The 19666-nt window shown below is 43.3% G+C and overlaps 1 protein-coding gene across 4 annotated transcripts in view; it reads left to right on the top strand.

Moving 5' to 3' along the window:
* CRAMP1 (cramped chromatin regulator 1) overlaps window positions 1–19666 on the top strand; it is a 1093426-nt gene that overhangs the window by 309159 nt on the left and 764601 nt on the right. For all 4 annotated transcript variants that reach the window (XM_085628165.1, XM_085628163.1, XM_085628164.1 and 1 more), the window contains exon 7: window positions 7689–7774. In XM_085628165.1, coding sequence (XP_085484291.1) covers window positions 7689–7774 — 86 coding nt within the window. The remainder of the gene's footprint in view (window positions 1–7688; window positions 7775–19666) is intronic.

Raw genomic sequence — 19666 nt, 5'->3', positions numbered from 1 at the left:
TATTACTGATTCTTCAGGTATGTTGGCCAGCAGTTTGATGTCCGGGACACATGCATGTTTATCTAGGGTGATAAGGGCTTTACACCCATTAAAGTGCTGCACAAGTGGAATCTCCGCTTTTTTCAGGAGCCGCAATCAGTTGTTGGATGGTGTGGGGTTAGCTTCTCTGCTCGTCTTGATATTGGACACATGAGGCATGACACTGCCTCACATTCCACCTGTTCTTGGATATCTGTATCACTGTCCCCTGATGTCCTACTGGTGACAACTTGATAACCCCAGGGTAAAATTGTGTCTTAACAGAACAATCCCTCCTCTGAAACAGACAACTGCATGCATGGTCATGTTTATCTTCATTTTAAAGCCAGTAGGCTTACTTTATTGATTTTTAAGTGTCCTAGCAAAGTAGGCCTTTTATTTTACATTGTGAATGATTTGACAAATCCTTTTTAACCCAACTGTTGATATTCAGTTCTTGGTGTCCCAAGTTGTAGTAACTTCAGCAATGTCTTGTTTCAGTCTCAAGTTTGATGATTAGTAACCCTTTGAATGGGATAAAATTTAGCTTTTTTCCAGTGAGTCATCCTTAAATATGGGCCTCTATTTCATTGTCGCTGGCTCTGGCCCACTTCCTGCCCTGCTACTATGATCAAAAATGTTGGTGTTACGCTCAACTCGGGTCTTATCTTCTGCTCGCATGTCAACAAAGAGCGCTGGTGCTTGTGGCTCCCTTTTGAAGGGCTTGTGGAAAATTGTTCCTTGCCTCCGAGTTGAAGGGAAAAATTTGGTGATCCAGGCATCTTTCTCAATCTGTTTAGATTAAAGGATGCAGTCTTCTTGGCTTACGTAAACCCCTTCTGTATCATCTTTGGATTGTGCAAAATGCAGCTGCCACTTCTGTTAATTAATTTAGCTCAGTGTGCCTCTGTTAAATCCCAGTCGGTCGTCTTTGAAGGTTATAACTGATATTGTTTTATGACAGTTTGCATGGTACTAGACCTACTTACTGGCATTAGTTGTAGTATCTCAACTTGGGGCATCAGCTCTACATGCCCTTTCACACGCTTTGTACATATTCTCATGCACTCTTGGCTGTTATCACATAATTATATATGTATGTGGTATTTGTACAGCAGAAACCTAGTCACAAGGTAGGAGAGTGCTGTACAGGGTCAGAGAAAGCAACAAGTGATAGAGGAGCGGAGTTCTGGGACACTACATCAGACCTCTTCGGCCGTCTCTTCTGTCTCTTATCAGACACCAAACAGCCTCTTCTTTCTTTAATCAGTCTCCACCTCCATCCATTCGGCCCCAATCAGACACCTTCGTTCATCTTTTTTTCTCTAATTATTCATCCATTTATTGTGTCCCTAATTAGACACCTCTATCGATTCCTTCGAAGTGTAATAAAAAACGGTGAACCGGTCGATACTTTTTCTAAGACTCCTTCATCTGTCTACTCTGTCCCTAACCAGATGCACCCACTCATTTACTTTATCCAAACCAGACACCTTTGTCCATCTCTTTCTGTACAATCAGAGAGTCACCTTCTATTTTATCTCTGATCAGACACTTTCACCATCGGTTTGGTCTCTAATTAGACACTCCCACCGTCTAACCTGTCTCTAATCAGACACGTCACTCATTTATTCTGCCTCTAACAAGACCTCTTCATATTCAATCAGACAGTCAAATCAAAATCAAACTTTATTTTGCATAAAAGTGCATACAATTTCATTTCTTGTGTTTTTACAATAGTTGAGTAGCCACACAATTTCCAAAACTATAAAAAGATATATAAAACCAAATTTACAACAATTAATTTTGATTCAAATATACAAAGGTTGTTTAAAACCTTTTTAAAAATCATATACAGTATGACACACCCAGATATCATTGACATTTGAAATAAATTCCGATATACACCTTTTTACATAAAAGGAGAGTGTGCTATATAGATGGGTTAGCTGGGGAGCCAAACGCAGCCATCAATTCACAAAGCGTTAAATACATAAAAAGTAATCTATACATGGGCTATAAGTTAACTGTGTCTCACTAAGCTACCATTGTAGTGGCAGCTCTTCTAGTCTTTACAGCAGCCTGTAACAAGCATTAAAATTGCAATAGGTCCCGCCTTTTATTAAGTTAAAGCCATTTGCTTAGCTATACAATATCATTAGCAAAGCAAATGGCTTTAACTTAATCAAAGGCAAGACCTATTGCATTTTCAATGCTTGTTTTTTTTAATAGAGTATTTGCTAAAAAACATTTCACGGTTCTCTCGTTAAAATTAAAATGGACACCGTTAGCTTTCCACCTTAGTTAATTGTTTTGCACTGTGAATGATTTTACTTTGAGAAAGTGTAAGGAAATAGGCTTTTTGCAGGTTTGCCCTGACCTTTTGCCCCCCTTGTGACTACTAGGTACTGGTGTAATGGCTCTGAAATGAACACAGTAGTTTTAAACAGGACTCAGTGCATGTGCTCTGACCCTTAAAATGGTGCATGGTTAATTGGCTTGTACCCAATTAGCATAGCCTAACTTACTTGTAAGTCTCTCGTATTTGGTACCAGGGGTACCCAGGGCTGTAAGTTAGTGTCCCCAGGAACTGCAGTACTTCTTGTACCACCCTGAGTGGGACAAGGTAAACCATGGTTCCAAGTCTGCTACTGCAGACTGGATGGGCAGCTTTTAATTGCTAACTCAAGTTTACCATTTAAGGTTATGGCAAAGCCCAAACTTCCATTTTTAGGTCTCGCCTGAGCCAGCGCATGCGTTGCTCTGGCGAGACATTTAGTGTGTGGGCTTTAAAAAGCCAACCACAGCTTTTTGGCTGGCATAGAGCGTGCGGTTACGCTCACAATGACGAGCAGAGGCGTCATCTGGCTTTCCTCTCTCGTCATGGTGCGCGCACATCGCACACCACTCGCCAGACGTGACGCTGCAGCTGCTTTCACTTTTGCCGTCCACTGTTGCCGTCGCGTGCACACTCTCCACTCCCGTGTGGTTTTAAAATTTTCTTTTAGAGCACAACTCCCGGGCTCGTTGCCCTTAGACCTTTGTTCACACGCTCCTGCCACAGCATATAGCTACTGCCCCTGCCTGCCTTCGGTAAACTTTAGCGGCCAGCCGTGGGGTGCGAGCAATTGCCTGTCTGTCGAGTTGACCGCGGGGCCGGGATAACCTGCGTCCGTTGTAGCCCATATAGTCAGCAAGCACAAGCCTCGATGGCCTGTCAGGAACTTTCTGAGGCGCATTTGCAGTGAAGAGCGGGTCGGCACATCAAGCGTCGCCTCCATTCACGGGATTCTGCTTCTGGTGCTGCTGGGAGGGCGCGGGCTTTTTCTCGGGCTTCGTTTAAAATCTAGATTATTTCACCTTTGTCACAGCCTGCCTGCGCAGTGCTCCTCCGATGTATATATTAAATGATTTTACTGGTTTGCTCTTTATTTCTCTCTCACCAATCTGTCTGCCTTACCCCACTTCCCTCAACACCCACATCACACCTTCCTTCCTCTCTTCGGCTCCCACCTCCTATCCTCTTTCCTCAGTCGCACTTCTGTCTTCTTTACCTTCTCTCTTATTTCTTTTCCACCAACTTCTCCACTTTTTGCCCTCGTCCCTCCACTCTGCCTTCTCAAGAGAAGGCGTTTTCTTATAATAACCCAGAGTGGTCGTAGGACAGTGATGGTGCATGCCCTATAGTATGGAGTTGAACACGGTGACTTCTCGGAGTACCTTATAAATTCTGCGATGTACTAATATCCAGGCCCCGTTGTTTCGGGGCTTAGCTGCTCAGCCCAGTTCACACATGGACAACAAGCAAACCGTGGGCGGGCGACAGTTTTATCCACAGTTCACACAACATCCAAAATCGTATCGGGCCCCAGAGTGCTGGCCAGGGGGTCAGGGGTGGGAGCAAGAGACAGCTTCAGTGTTAAACCCCCTTCAGCCCCATGAATTTGCCTCCCAAGGGGAGACGAGGAAGGGGTTGGGGGAGTCTGTCCTGGCTTGTCTTCCGTTCTCTATAGCCAGTCCCTCTTACCCTCGCCTCTCCCATGCTCCACCTCCTCAGGTACGACCCTGCAGTGACGACTTCTCCCTCCTACCTTTTCCTGCACTTCCAGGCAGCACTAAAAACACACTGTCCCTGTGCGCATTTTTAGCCTCCTCCCCCACACACAGAGTGCTTTCCAGTCCTCTATGGCTATGGACCGTGTTTCGAGCCACAAACTAGGATTCTGACCTATGCGTTCTGGAAACCCAGCCCTCAGATCTTGCTGCCCCCCTTCCCACCCCACCCCCGGCCAAGGACTCCGAAAACTGCAAGTGTGCTCCCCCACAGCTCCAGGCATTTTTTAAATCACCCTTTTAATTCAAGCATTTTGTATCTTATTTGCACCAAGGTTAAGCTTGCAGCCCACAACCAGTGATCTCTATGTGCAATTTACATAACCCAATTCAAGTAATCCATTGCTGTGAACACTGGCGTTTGTAAATGTAACTCACCACGTTGCATACTCCGTAAGTAAGAACAAATACTGGGGCCCTGATAGCGCTGGATCTGTCAGTCGCCTTCAACACTTTTACCTCTCCATATAAGCACTGTCATCATAAACCCCACTGAGAAGATATAACTTACTGAGCACTAAAGATTTCAGCACTTTTATGAATATGCAAATGACGTTACAACATATGAATCCTTTTGGGAGTGCAGTTTAGGATTGAATGAGTACTTAGATCAGAAGGAGAGGCTCGAGTAATCCCCAACTTTCAAGGACATAGGCTGAAGTCGGGGAACTAATTTGCATGTGAAAATATCTGCCTGTGCTCACTGAGGATGAAGAATAGGGAAGGCTCCTGGGTGAGAGGTCTGTTCATTTTGTGGCAGGTGAAGGGCTAGGGATCAAGCCTGTCTGCTGGTCTATGTCTTTTTCATTAGGCGTGATTTATGTAGCCGCCATAACCCAATGACAACCTTTACTTATTAGCACAAGTATAGACATGGTCTGCTATATTTTTCAGTGCCTATCTGGCCCTGTTGGGAAACTGACCTTGTCTCCACCTTGTATCTATGCCAGTGATGCAGTCAGTGGTCAAGCTGTGTCCTTGAAGGCAAGGATACTTTGTCCCCCTGCCTTTTGGCCATTGATTTATTAATGAATTGTAACTTCTACAAAATAAACCTGATCTGATGCTGGCTAGTGTCCTTCTCATTTACTGGCCCTGACCTAAATCTCAAGTACAACCCCTTCACCTATTTTTTTAAGTGTGAAATCTAAAAGTGGTCATGAATATAAAGCTGTTTTGATACTACACATTTCTTTTGTGGTGAACTCCGGCTTTAACCACCTATGCATCAACAAAGCACTCTTCGTGTGTTTTTTTAGTAATTTCCGTAGAGAACAAGCTGTCATGTGTCTGGCGCTATCAGGATTAGAGTGCGTTGTCTCCAGATCTGTGATATATCTACCCAGACACTGTAGTAGCTCCAGAACCAGGCTGTTTACACAGTGTCACATCAAACGTTAGTCGCATGCGCTGTCAACTATTCATGAACTCCCCTAGCAAATGGTATAATAATTTGTACTTTTTCTGTCCCGTTTTTAATGAACAAACTTCGATTCGACAAAGTTATTTGCAAATCGGTTCAAATACATATTTGTAAAGTAATAGAAACAAGCATTGGCATAGCCAATAGGTCTCGCCTTGGGGACTTTTTAAGTGTTTAGCCGTGCAACAGTTGATGTTGTTGCACCAAGGATATTGTGCTGTTTAACTAAATACTTAAAAGGTCCCAAAAGCGAGACCTATTAGCTATGGCAATGCTAGTTAATGTATGTAAGTCGCCCCCCTATGGCAGGCCTAATGAGCCCTAAGGCAGGATACTGAATGTTAAAAGGTGGAAATGTTCATGTTCCATGTACACTTTTACATGTTCTAGCAGTAAAAACCCTAAATTGTCGTTTTTACTGTAGAAAGGCTAGTAGCCCCATTGGCAAGTACACAGTTCTTGGCTGACAACCCAGCCCTGCTATCTTCTGAAGGGGACTAGTAAGTTGGTGCTGTTGGGTATCAAGGAAATCAGTGTTTTACGTCCGAATTAATGGTTACATTGAATTTAATGTCACTGGTGAGCAAAGTGCAAGTTTTGAAGTCGCCGCTTTAGTTGCCCAACTTTTCCATTGCCTGTCTACTGAGGTACAAAGGGCTTGTCCTGCAGACTGCTTTCTCCCCTCCTGGGGAGATGTGCTAACGACTCCCAGGAAAGGACACAATAGAGGCCTGTATGGGAGAAAGTTGTTACCTCCCTCCTTCAGGAAGCTACATGGTGTTATCCCAAAAGACAAGCATCAAAGAAGAAGCTCGTCTTTGAAGGGAAAGTGGGTAGCACTTAAGAGAGGGGCCACTCTTTTGTTCAGGCTGGCACTGGGGAGAGGAGATGCCAATTGTCAAACCAGTTTTCCCAGGGGTGTGTAGCCCCTTGATAGTCACACTTCTGGGGCTGGGCTAGGGAGCTCTGAATGTCGAGAAAGAGGTCTCACCATGTTGGTAGTGAGCAGAATGGTGCATCCTTGGATAGCCAGATGCCACACTTTCCAGGAAGTGGTATCCAGGAGGGAGGAAACCCGGTAGCCCATTGGCTACCAACAGCATCTACCCTGAGGGCATTTTCTGAAGAGAAATAGGACGCCCCAGGAACTTGGATCTCGACCAATTAGGAAGAAGGACGGAAGGTCTAACGAGCGTCTGGTAGTCTAGTGGTGAGACCAGAGAGGATCTCCTGGGACATCGACCCTGCAACTAGGACCCCCTCACCATCTTCATGGACAAAGAACTCCTTGCAGGAAGACCCCAGTAGTCTGCATCACATCCACAGCATCCTTAGAGCATCCTCAGCATCCTTCATCCTTTACAGCAGGTCCACTCCATAGGAATCCATTGCAATGCGGATTAAGTGCCTGGGACTGCTGAAGGAGTGTTTCTTCTGTGAAGGTAACTGTTCTTGATGACCATGCTGGTCCCCTTAACAAGCTCACTGCTGGATTTGATTGCCCCAAGTACTTCTAACCATACGCATTGGCCCTTAATTTAAGTTTTCTTTGAAAACGTTTCTAAGTGTCTGATTTGGTGACTTTGTCAAGGATTGTTAGCGGTTGAGTGAAATTGCTTTATTTGTTATTGCTTATAAAATCTACATGTCTGAAACCCTCCGGTGGATCTTTTTCATTCTACTGTCTAATTTTCTTTTTTAAATACAGACTATTTTTATAAATTGGTGTCTGATTTCTTGAGTGTCTTGTAGATTTTTTCTTCAATTGTTTTGGTGCTATTTAAATGCTTTACACTTGTTCTTGTCTGTAAGCCTTGCTGATCAGTGCCACATCTACCCAGGATTGAACTGAGAGTTTTACAGACGAAACCTACTTGTCTCAAAGGGGTTGGAAATTGTATTACACGGTGAGGTCACACAACCACACCATAAAATACACCTCATTCCCTCACAGTATGTATTTAGTGCCAACTTCCTAAAAAGATACACACACTGTGGAAATACCAGTCTGACTGTATAATTTATTGCCTTTACTGTATTTGGGATTTGTGCTCATTGGCCCTGTGCTGCTTCACTTGAGAAGGAATAGTGCCTGTGCTGATTTTCAATCTTGTTTTTTTTTTTTTAAATATAGAGTTACAACTCTGCGTCACAAGGGAAGGAATCTTCGAATCAAAGCACCCACGTGCCGGGCCTTGAAGAAGCTCTGTGACCCTGAAGGTAATCCTTTGTAACTTTTTGCTTAGTGTTCAGCATGTGTATGCTTAATTTACCCAATATTTTTTGAGGTAGGTGAAACCTAAAAGTGGGAGTGAAGGGTGGCTTGGGCCCAAGATGATGCAGTGTTTTCGGTCTCCTGTTGATCACCCTTTCCACTGCCCACCGTGCTTCTGCATGCCTAATGGTCTGGGAAACGTGGTGGAGTTGCTTTGGGCTGTTCTTGTTGTGGCAGATAAGAGTTCACAGGATTTGCGCTGATGTGTCCACCCCCCCCCTCAAATTCCCGTAGTGCCCAACACTGTGGCCTTTCAGTGGTCAGTGTACACTTCCAGCCTGACACTCCCACCTCGCGGTCTGATGTGAGAGCTAGGGAGAGCTGAATCCCTCAAGAACTTGCCACACGCAGCCTGCTGGAGTTGTGTGTGGGGCACTTTTTTTTTTTAACAACTTTACTTCAGTTTTACTGCATGGGCACAAGTTACATGCATAAAGTAAAACATTGTACAGTGTTACCGCAGGGTGCTATTATCAGAGTACACACATGCCTGGGTGGAGCACTTGTCGCATGTGTGCTGCTTTTGGATTGGGTGCCAAGGTAAGGGGACACTGCGTGGCCTCAGCGGCACACTCTCCTTACTGAGTGGGACAGTGCATGCTGCGCTATGTATCTGACCATCTCTCCCTCACCACGGATCTTGATGTGACCCTCCGTTGAGCATTACAACTCTTGCATTTGTTATCCCCATTCTCTATGAAAGTTGCGTTGGAGTACCTTTGATTTCTCAGTGACGATGTTTTAGCACTGATTCTGTGAACTCTTAACTTAAAATGCCTGAGAGTAAAATAGACAAGGAAAGTTTAGTCATACCACACTACTGTAGGAAGAAAAGGACAAAAGGGGACATAAGATGTGCTGCCAAATGATGTTTGGCTTTTGATAGGTGAATAGAGGCTATGTTAGTCTATCAATGATTTGTGTGAAGACCTGGACAAGAAAGCCAAGAGCATTGAGCAAGTGTGAGGTTACTGGGAAGTAAGATTGAAAGTTGGTTAACCTGGCTCATGCAGATTTGGGAAGAGTCAGGGAGCCTCTTATGCTGGATTACAAAGCATTCTGAAATTGGCTGAAATGAAAATGTTTATATCTTACACAATTAAAATTCTGGTGAAACTGAAACAAAGTATCCACCCTATTTAACAATCCGTAAAGGTGTGCTGTCCAGTGGATCCAGGGTTTGCCTTCAATGCTTGAATCGTGGTCTCTCAGTGATGTGGTTGAAAACTTGCTGAGAGAATTGTTAAAGATGGTGCTCAAGGCATATGTGCTACCCTAAAGGTTCAAGAGTTATGCAATAAATTCTGGTGGAAGGATAATCGCTATTTTGCCTCCAGCGGTCCTGTGTGATAATCTTGTATGCATGGGCCAAACCATATTGTTTCCCCACATTTATCAGATAGCGTTTGCGAGGATAAGGGTGCACTTATGGATTAGAAATTAGTTATGTGCAGAGGGAGCAGCGGGGTCTATTTGATTTCCAGTAAAGTTAAATGAAATATCAGTTTAAACGTAATGTGGGTTCGATAGTGGAGTTTGAAGGTGGATGTCTAGATCTTTTCTGACTGAGATGGGTGATTAGAAACAAATCCTCCTCTAATCCATGTATGGAGATTTGTCTTGAATGTTCTGCATTTTGGATGAAATATCTGTCTTGTGTGGTTCCACAGTTATAAATCAAAACGTACAATGCTCTTTCATCACCCATATGCAAACTTGCAAAATCTGCATGATTTTGTCCCCTTAATATTGTTCAATAGAAATGAAGTTTATATATGATATATTTACAGAATTATAATTCAAGATGTGCAATGCTCTTTCCTCACCCAAAATTGAAAAATATACATGGAGTAAAATGGCATTTCATTACCCAGTTCTTTGCGTGCTACAATGCATGAAAATTAGAATATGTACGCAGATCGATCTCCACAATAGTTTTCAGTTTGAATTACATCTCTATATTCTATGGTTCATGAATTACATGTAATAACGTACAGTGATGTTAGCAGCACATTTTCCTGAAAAGGCAAACAGTGCATAGAATTTCAACCTAACATGTTGTCCCCTTCCGTAAATGCTACAGGCATGAAACTTGGCATGAGAATTAATACACTGGAGTGGAATTATCTCCTCAACAGACTGTGTTTTAAATAAAGTCTGTCCTTTATGGATCATGAACTATGAGCTGAAATAGATGATGCAATTTGACCCCACAGGTATGCAAAATTTGAGATATTTATAGAATGAATCTAATCGGAATTAGAAGCCAAAACATAGTGCTTTACTAGCTTACAAGCCTATACACTGCCTTGTTTACTAAAATGGAGGTTAACCTGAGCCTACCATGGTTCAGTAACAGAGAGAATTGAAAAGTATTACAAGAGACCACAAAGTCACAAACCATGCTTTTATTAAAAGTACTTAACAGTTTTGCTAACATTCTTACCTACTCACACCCTATGCTTCAAATTCATGGCAATTTCTTGAAGGTAAACAGTCTCAATGGAAACCCATATAATAGTAAATTATTCAGTTTAAGAAAGACAACGTAAACCTTGCATACCGCTCTGGCTGTTTACTGCTATGCTTTAGATTTTAACTCCTCCTATAAGCTGTTATCCCCCAGCTCAGGGTGTGCAAATGAAAGGAATGCCACACCTGCTGGAAGGAAAGGCAGAAACGTTCAGTGTAAAAGCATCGATTTGCAAAATGCATCCCTTGTTATTTTTAAGCAATATCATATCACAGTGTAACTTTTTGTCACATTGATTTTGATAAATGCATGTTGCTAAGCATTCAAAACAAAAGTGCACAATCAACCCTATAATTGTGCCCCAGCTACCACTATGCAAAACTGAAGAATCTCCATGGAGTAAAACTATTTTTCCTCACTTCTTTTCATGCCACATGTATGAAACTTGCCAATTTTGAAAATTGGATTTGGACCTATTCCATTAATAATGTGCAATTTAACGCAAATATCCATAAAAATGACATAACAGCTCCCTGTCTTGGTAGTTAAAGATAGCTATGATCCGAACCAACCTACCGCCATCCTCAGTCCAGTGCATCAGCTGGCAGTGCCAGTTGGAACTGAGGCCATCTGTCTCTTAATAGAAACCCCTCTGTGTCACTTAAGAAATATAAAGCATGTATGGATCAGCAGCACCGGCGCTTTTTTTTTTTTTTGCAAGCCACATGTTTTATTTTTCAAGTAACTTTTATTTCTGTTCGTTGAACCATAAAAGTGCAGAATAGATGTATTAAAAACATAATAAAACGCAAACTAGGTTGTTTAAGTTAAAGATTAGAGCAATTCAATCGAATAAAATAGGTTTGGAAGAAAATGCACCCTTTGATACCTAGGTATATATGTGCTGAGACACAGCCCAAAAAAACCTCAGCAAGAGTCCTGGAAAAGGAACTAGAAAAGGGTCCGCTATGCTATCTGAAAAGTCTAAGCTGGTGGCAGATTATGTTAGAGTTTTAGGCCAACATGTTATAGCTTAAATGGACAGAGCAGTGACTCCTGATCATTGTTCCGGCAATCTACCATAAAATACAGTTAGAATACACATTTGGATAAAATAAATAAAAGCGAAAGTGCCTTCGGTCAGATACATAAAATAATAAAACAGATATTAATGTAATTCCAAAATTATTGTACAATGTAAATCATATCCATAAGATCAGTTCACTCTAGCCTCCTAATTAGAGTATTGTACAAATCAGGGGGGAGCTTAGTGCCCCAGATGTATTGGGGATTTGGTTGCAGACTCTCCCTTTGTCTAATCCGCCATACAATTAACAAATAGTGTTTATACAACAAAAACCAAACTTTGCCTCACATCTGATTTCAAAATTCGAAGGGCCTCTGCAAATTTCCTGACTCTTAAAGTCTGATTAAACCGGAACTAACCATTTTCTCCTTCCATTCAAGTAGGCTGTGCAGAAGAACAGAAAGTGCTCTTCAGTTTCACTAATATACCCACAGGAGGGGCAAGCTTACCTGGCTGGCTCAGGAGTGCTAGCCTATTTGGTGGTGAATGAGGCAACCGGTAATGTACCCTCATGTTGTATGTTCCAGACAAGAAAACAGTTAAGGGAAATACATTCTGATAGGAATGAGTACATTTACATTTGTGGTGTGCTGTGTATTGTCGCACAGTTATTCTAGTTAATTTGTGTTTTACCAGCATTTGCATAGAACATTAATGTCACTTTTATGGGTTGGCTGACCTTTGTGAAATATTAAGGTATCTGAATCAACCTGGTATGAGTACCATAGGGCTCACAATTATTAGACACAGCAGGGCCAACACAGTATGTAATTCTTTCAAGGCATATTATATTAATATTATTGTGTTGGTTGATTCTGGCACAGTATATGCAGCACTTGTCTGTCAAAGCATTCAAGTGCAAAAAAGTTATTGCAGTTTTAGCATTTGTATGCCAGTTAAGCTCATGTTTGTGCAAACTTGAGACCTGCATCTGCTGTAAGTGCACTCTACTGACCTGTGATGAATCAAAGTATTTTTCTTTAGCACATCACAGCATTTTCAATAAAACTAATCTTAAATATCTAAAATACTTAATGAAAGTCAGGGAGAGTAGGGAAAGTGCTTTTAAAGATAAAAGTTTAAAGGATAGGGTTGTATTTACTGTTTGTGCTCTGGTGACCTGCACTGACAACGGTATAAGTGCGAAGATATCCCTGCACTAGTGAGTTAGGTTAAGGGAGTAATTACATCCAAGCAGTGAGGGGGTGGTGTTGCGCACACTCTACAATCATAAGACTCGCGCAGCTGGCCACACTGGCATTAAAACTGGGGGGTTTGAGCAGTTAAGTAATTGACAGTGGAATTTTCTGAGCCCTGCAACACATTTGACATGGAGTCTGCCACTTTGCGTAATGCCACTTAAAGCATCAGGACTTCTCAACCTATCCTTGTGTAATGTACGATAAAAAAAAAAAAATAAACCCTAAAAACCTTGCCCTGCTTGTACTGCCAATTCAGTTAGCCTTTCTCTCATTCTTTTAAGTCTCCAGAGATTGTGAAGTGGAGTGGTTTTTGAGGATTACTTTGTTTAAATCAATGGAGAATACACATTTTATAGAAGATGAGGAATATTTTCAGCATGGGTTGTCCCTTTCTAATCAATGGGAGCATTTGTATTGAAGATGAGTTTGACGGGGGTGATATCTACAACACGAGTATGGCCAGAGAGACATGCTGATGTGGCAACTGCAAGCTGTTCACCTATGATTCACCAACTCTAGCTCTGACCTTATTGCCACCACGCTGTTCCTGGCTAGTTGTGTTAAGTTGCTGTCCAGCACCCTTCACTAGGCAGCATTCAAAACAGGACTGACACTCATCAATAGCCTTCAGCTGTGATTTCAAGTATAGCTCGACTCAGTAGCCCTCAGGGTACTTTCTGGTAAATGAGGCCTTTCTTTTGCAAAGCTGAAGTTCATCCAGTGAAGCAAAGCTTAATAACTGTTAATTTCTTCCAGTCTTTCATTTTCTTAGCCCCAGAAATGGCGTTCACACTTCATGAGCTCTTCGGTGGAGCACAGCAGGGACAAACGTATTTGCAGCATAACATTTAAAGACCATTGCCTTCATCAAACAGCATTTTACTGCAGGGGTCCTCTCACTCTGGTGTGTAGCCATCGGTCCCGGTAACCATTTTAAGCAAAAAGCATAAACCTCATTTGGTAGCATTCAAAACAGGATTGACATCTGAAATCCGGTCCCAAACATTGAAATGTTATTGACACCTCAAATGAAGTGGTAACTCATCCGCAAAAGGGAAGGGCTCGCTTTGGGATCCCTTTCCCTTTGTGAATGTAAAAATTCTAGTTTAAGAGCGGGCAGCAGTTCAGGGGACCACCACCCCCTCAAACGAGCTGAAAAATGTAAACGTTTCATTTAAATAAAATAAGCATTTTTTTTTTTTGTTGTTGTAATTTTCATTTTTTAAAAGCGGTCAGAGACCTGGTGGTCTGCTTAGGCCAACAGGCTACTACCCCTGTGATTGCCACCAAGTGTTGCGAGTTACAATTTGTTACCTACCTCAGTAATATGCATGAGGTAGGTCGAATTCTGCCACACCACGATTCAGAATTTAAAGAACCCCGACCTATCAGTACATAGGACAGTTCTTAAAATTTATTAGGGGTTGTAAATATACTGTTCTCATATTGCAGCCAGTATGTTGCAACCAGTAAATAGTATATCTGGCTCTAGGTCCTCTTAAGCACATTATTTAGACCTTTTACTTTGAGAGAAATTATGTTTAAGCCACTCATAGCAGTTAGTTAATGTCCATCTTCCGCTACCCACACCTGTGCTCACCCTGTTGCGTTTCTGTAATGTGATGTTGTATAATATAGCTTGTGAATCAAAGAAGCGTGTTGTATTGCATAGACATTTGTATGGTTCTTTCCATGCCCTTATGATGCTCAAAGCGTTTTAGACAAGGCACATTTACTTAGTTTGCATTGCCTGGTTCAAATCATGTTGATGTCTGTGATAGACATGGACTGATGATGTTTATGGCTTGGAAATATGTACCAGTTTTGTTGCTTTGGGCCTGTCGCACCTCAATATCATTTTAGGTACGGAGCAAAAGTGTCTTTTCGACTTTTATAGAGTGGCTCTTTTAAGCTCTGCTGTGTTGGAATAAAAAAAAATGTGTGTCAAAATGTTTTATTAACATTTATAATGGATACATACACATGAAGATATAGGATTATCAGTTAACATTTTAAATATATAAAATATTATCACAGAAGACAAAAATAATTAAAAGTTATATAACACATCTTATATGGTATAAAGAAAATGCTAAGAAAGAGAATAAGATCTAATAAGTTAATAAATATGCATATTCCAATATATAATTACCATAAATTTTAAGAACCACCCAGGACTTTATTGCCCTGCTACATTCCATATAAGAGCAGATTGTGATTTTTTTAGAGAGCATATTTCAGACTTTAAGTGTTTGTAGAGAGAAGTAGCTCCCATACTCTGCATGTGAGGTCCCTCCTTCAACATTAGAGGTGTAGTAAACTTGTACTGTGACATCAATTGACTGGTGAGCACAGGTAAGAAATTTAAAGGAGGCCCTTCTATTGACAGGAATCCAGTTAATGGCCTGCACGGCATGTGACGATATGGATGTGTCTGTTCAGCCTGTAGTATGTGTCTAGTTGTTGCATTTTGGAATTGTCAAAATTGGCTAAGTCTTCCAAGAGCCCTGTATAAAGCCGGTAAGTATAGTCAATGTGTGATAGAACTTAAGAGCTTGAGGCCAGCTCTGTGTGGGAGAGACCAAGGTGAGAGAAACTCTAGTGTGGGATACTCATGGCGAAGTAAACTGAGGTGAAAGTGAGAGGTTAGATACTATGATCGTGCCAATGATTTTGACTTCTTTAGAAGTGTTTGGTGAAAGTTGAATTTCCTTCACTCAAGCAGTGTTTTGAGGAAGGGATTGGGGAGGTTCATATGTTGCCTCGATCCATAAGTGAAGATATCAGTTTTTAATTAAATGAACTTCAAGTGTTTCTGTAGCACCCAGATATCTGCTGCTTCACGGTTTTGCCTCAGACTCAGTCTGTGAAGCACTCACTAATATCTGAAGACATATCCAATTGCAGAAAGATCAAGGTGTTATCCCGTTAGTTGTCGAAAGTAAGCCTGAATATATAGGAAATTTGCATGGAAAGTGATATCTGCATTAACAAAGAAGGGGCTGTCGTATTGTCTTGAGGTACATATACCTGAGGTCCGAATGGCGGTGGGCAGAATAAAGGAAGCACGATGATTTGCACTCTGTCAGCCAGGTTTTTTTTTCATTCAAGGACGGTGGCTTAGTGACCTCTATTACTTTGTCTTTGGAGTACAGGTTAGTGGTCCACAGTCTCAGTCTAATTACAGGTTTAGCAGGAGAAGGGGAGCGATTACTTTAGAATCACTTATGTACATAAGGTTGTTCCAGTTTGCAGTTAACTCAGTATCTTTTCAGCTCCCTATATGATGCTGAATTATGGGATAATGGTTGTGTAGGAATTTTACAACCTCTAGGAAGCAAGTTTCTAAAATCATGACACTCATGTTAGCTACTCCAGATTTATCTCTACATCGAGCTTATTTTCTGCTGGATTACATGCCTGGCTAAATTGTGCCCTCATTCATATTTTGTGGGGTTATGAACCAATGCAGATTGTATGATTTGTGGAAATGCTTTCCGAGATATTGAACTACAGAACAAGAGATGACTTTCCCCAAAGTTCCAGAAAGGCCAGCCACTTACAGGTAGATAACAAGGAATACATGTTCCCAGATTATGCAGCTGTGGTTCAGCAACAATGTGCATCATTCCTGAACATAAAGTGTAAACACAGGGACATGAATATAAGATACATGCTACTCTTCCCAGAGAAGTTAAAGGTAATGGTGGAAGGAACATTTAACTTCTTTGAAAGTTCTGAAGAACCATGGAGCTGGGTGGCTGCCTGTGGTGGGGGACACTTTAAAACCCAGGATATTAAATGGCATCAAGCTAAAAGGAAGAAGAGTAGAAATCCAAAACCTTGACAGATACCTAAACCCTCAATGGAAGAGGCTCACAGTGAAAGACAAAAGGCATTAGCAACAGTAAATGTCTAGATGGACAGAAGATCATGATTTGCCACCACCAAGTCTGACGTGAATTACAGCAAAGGTGACAGCCGTTGGAAAAAGGCTCGGGTAGGGACACTGAACTCCCCAAAATAACATCAAAGTCAGAGGACGAGATTATATAAGATACCCAAGTAAATTTGAAAGAGGGCCATACTCTCACCACTTCCATGATGCCAGATGCAGTCAAGTGATTTATAACCACTTGATTGGGCTAAGACTGCTCCTCCACACTGTGACTACAGTGGACCTGGAGGGATCTCGGTGGAGAATTCTCTAATTCTCTACAGCGTAAAACATAGTGGCCAACTCAGACACAACTAGTACGGGGGGCGACTAGAACAGCATAATTGATGTGAACTTGTAATTCTACCATCCCCTGCATAACTCCCCCCGTTATAAGGAACTCACAAGCACTGAAAAGCTGGGCAATACCATGTGGAATGGTAGATACTTAGAGACTCCACCATCCCGAACAAAAATAATATTTGGGTTACTCTCATAACCATGAACTACATGTACAACTAGCTATAATATTTTGTTCTCTACTGTTGCACACAAGAGTAACACAATCCACTATTGATTAGCTCGGGTAGAGCTAGACCCACAACAAGCACCTACACATGAAAACTCCAGCTATCTGCCATGGAAAACTGCTTTTTGAGAGCTGGAACAGGAGGAATTCAAGGTGATGTTTAGAAGCCACTGTACTCCAGTCTCCAATCCAGATGGATTTGTAAAGCGAGGCTTATCACCTTGAGGGTATCCAGGTGCTGATAGCTGTTTCTGCCTTAAGTCCTCTTCTGAATTCCAGCAAAAAAGGTGAGGCCCTATCCACCGCGAAGGCAGCGACTAAGGTACATTCATCGACGCCGTCGACGGCTACTACCCCTCCTCGGCTCGATGACCCGGTAACTTCGAAGAAGCCCACACCTGCCTCGACGGAACCTCTCGGCGCCAAAGAACCGTCGGCGTTCCAGGTGCAACAAGTGGCAGCGTCCTTGCAACGCATCAGGGAAAAGGCAGCCCTCCAGACCTCGTCGGGCTCCGAACCGAAACGGGCACAGAAGGCACCTTCGGCACCGGCCAACATCACCTTTGGTTTGCCGCCATCCACGGCGCCGAAAATGTTCGAAATCAGAAACCGCGTTACCCAGACAAGGTCCCCATCTACCGAACACTCGACTACTGGGACATCGCCGTCCCACTTCATCGACGCCGACACCGGCAGGCTTATGCTCCGAAAGCGGAAGATCACTTCAGGGCACGCTTTGGACTCTTATAGGATCCCGCTGAAACAAAAAATGCCGGCGGAATCGGAGCCAGTTCTTTATGAACGCATCCACACCTCTTACACAGATCCATCATTCTCTCCAACGCACTCCGACACGGATGCAGTGGAGGACTACATGGGTGACGACGCCACCTACCCCGAAGACATGGACCCTGAGGGCCTGCAAGACCCTGATCAGGTCTGGGATGACCCCGTAGAGCCAGGTGCCGCTCTGGATACACAGGACACGCAACTCTATGGCGCAAAAACGTCCCCCACAGAGGACACTGCTGCATTCAACGCCCTCATTGAACGTGCCGCAGCCAATCATGGAGTGCAACTCCACTCAGACACTATCGAGGATGATTTCTTGGTGGACACTTTCGCATCCTCCGAGAGAACTGTAAAAACTCTGCCCATGTTAAAAGGTGTCCTCAAGCCAGCAAAGGACATTTTCAAAGAAACCACCAGGGCACGGGTAATAAACCCCAGGATCGAGAAAAAATACAAACCCGCACCTGGGGACCCCACGTACATTAGGAGCCAGTTGCCTCTGGACTCCATTGTAGTTGCCAATGCTCGCAAACGGGCACACTCGCAGACAACTGGTGATGCTCCTCCCCCGGACAAAGAGTCCAAGGTTCTAGAGACCTCCGGCAAACGGATTGCAGCCCAGGCAGCAAACATATGGCGCATTGCCAATACACAGGCCCTCCTAGCTCGCTACGACCGCTCACACTATGACACGTTAGAGACCCTACTCCAACACCTGCCAGACGAGTACAAAGAGGCAGCGGAGCTCCTCATCAGGGAGGGACAACTGCTCACAAACGCATCCATCAAGTGTGCACTGGATGCCGCAGACACTGCTGCAAGGGCGATAAACACCAGCGTCATGCTATGACGACACGCCTGGTTACGAATCTCCGGATTCAAACCTGAGGTCCAAAATAACATCCTCAATCAGCCGGTCAACCCCGACTACTTATTTGGACCGGAGGTTGACACCACCTTAGAAAAGATAAAAAAAGACACAGACACTGCGAAGTCAATGGGGGCTCTGCAAACGCAGACATTTCGTAGTGGCTCCTTTCGTCGCCCCGGAAATAGAGGTGCAGGTAGAGGACAGGGGGCACAGCAAACCTACAATAAAGGGGGCACACAGAGTTCCTACGATAAAAACACCCGAGGTGGATATCGTGGCTCCAGCTCCAAGGACAGAGGACGTGGTTACGGCAATACCAGGTCCTCCCCCAAGAACAAACAGTGACGCCCTCTCCCTTCCCCCCGACCACATAACACCTGTCGGGGGGGAGACTCCAGCGGTTCCTGTCCACGTGGAATTCCATCACCACAGACAGGTGGGTCAAAGATGTTATCCAACACGGTTACTGTCTCGAATTAACCTCCACTCCACCCACCATACCGCCAAGGCACCGTCCTATGTCCTCAGAGCACTTAGCGTTATTACAGCAGGAAGCGCTAAGTATGCTGCAAAAAGGCGCAATAGAGGTCGTGCCCGTACACCAGCAGGGAACAGGGGTGTACTCCCTGTACTTCTTAATACCAAAAAAGGACGGGTCCCTCAGACCTATCCTAGACCTGAGACCCCTCAACCACTACATTCTCTCAGAGCATTTTCACATGCTCACCCTGAAGCAGGTTCTCCCGCTCCTCAGACAGGGAGATTTCCTAGCCATGCTAGACCTCAAAGATGCGTATTTCCACATACCCATACACCCGTCACACAGAAAATATCTCCGGTTCACCATTCAGGGTCAGCACTATCAATTCAAAGTCCTCCCCTTCGGAGTGACAACAGCACCCAGAGTTTTCACAAAGTGCCTAGCTACCGTGGCTGCACATCTACG

Source organism: Triturus cristatus, chromosome 10, assembly GCF_964204655.1.
Source record: "Triturus cristatus chromosome 10, aTriCri1.1, whole genome shotgun sequence".
In the NCBI taxonomy this organism is placed as follows: Eukaryota; Metazoa; Chordata; class Amphibia; order Caudata; family Salamandridae; genus Triturus; species Triturus cristatus.
The sequence above is the reverse complement of the archived record's forward strand: the minus strand, read 5'-3'. Positions and strand labels throughout refer to the sequence as shown.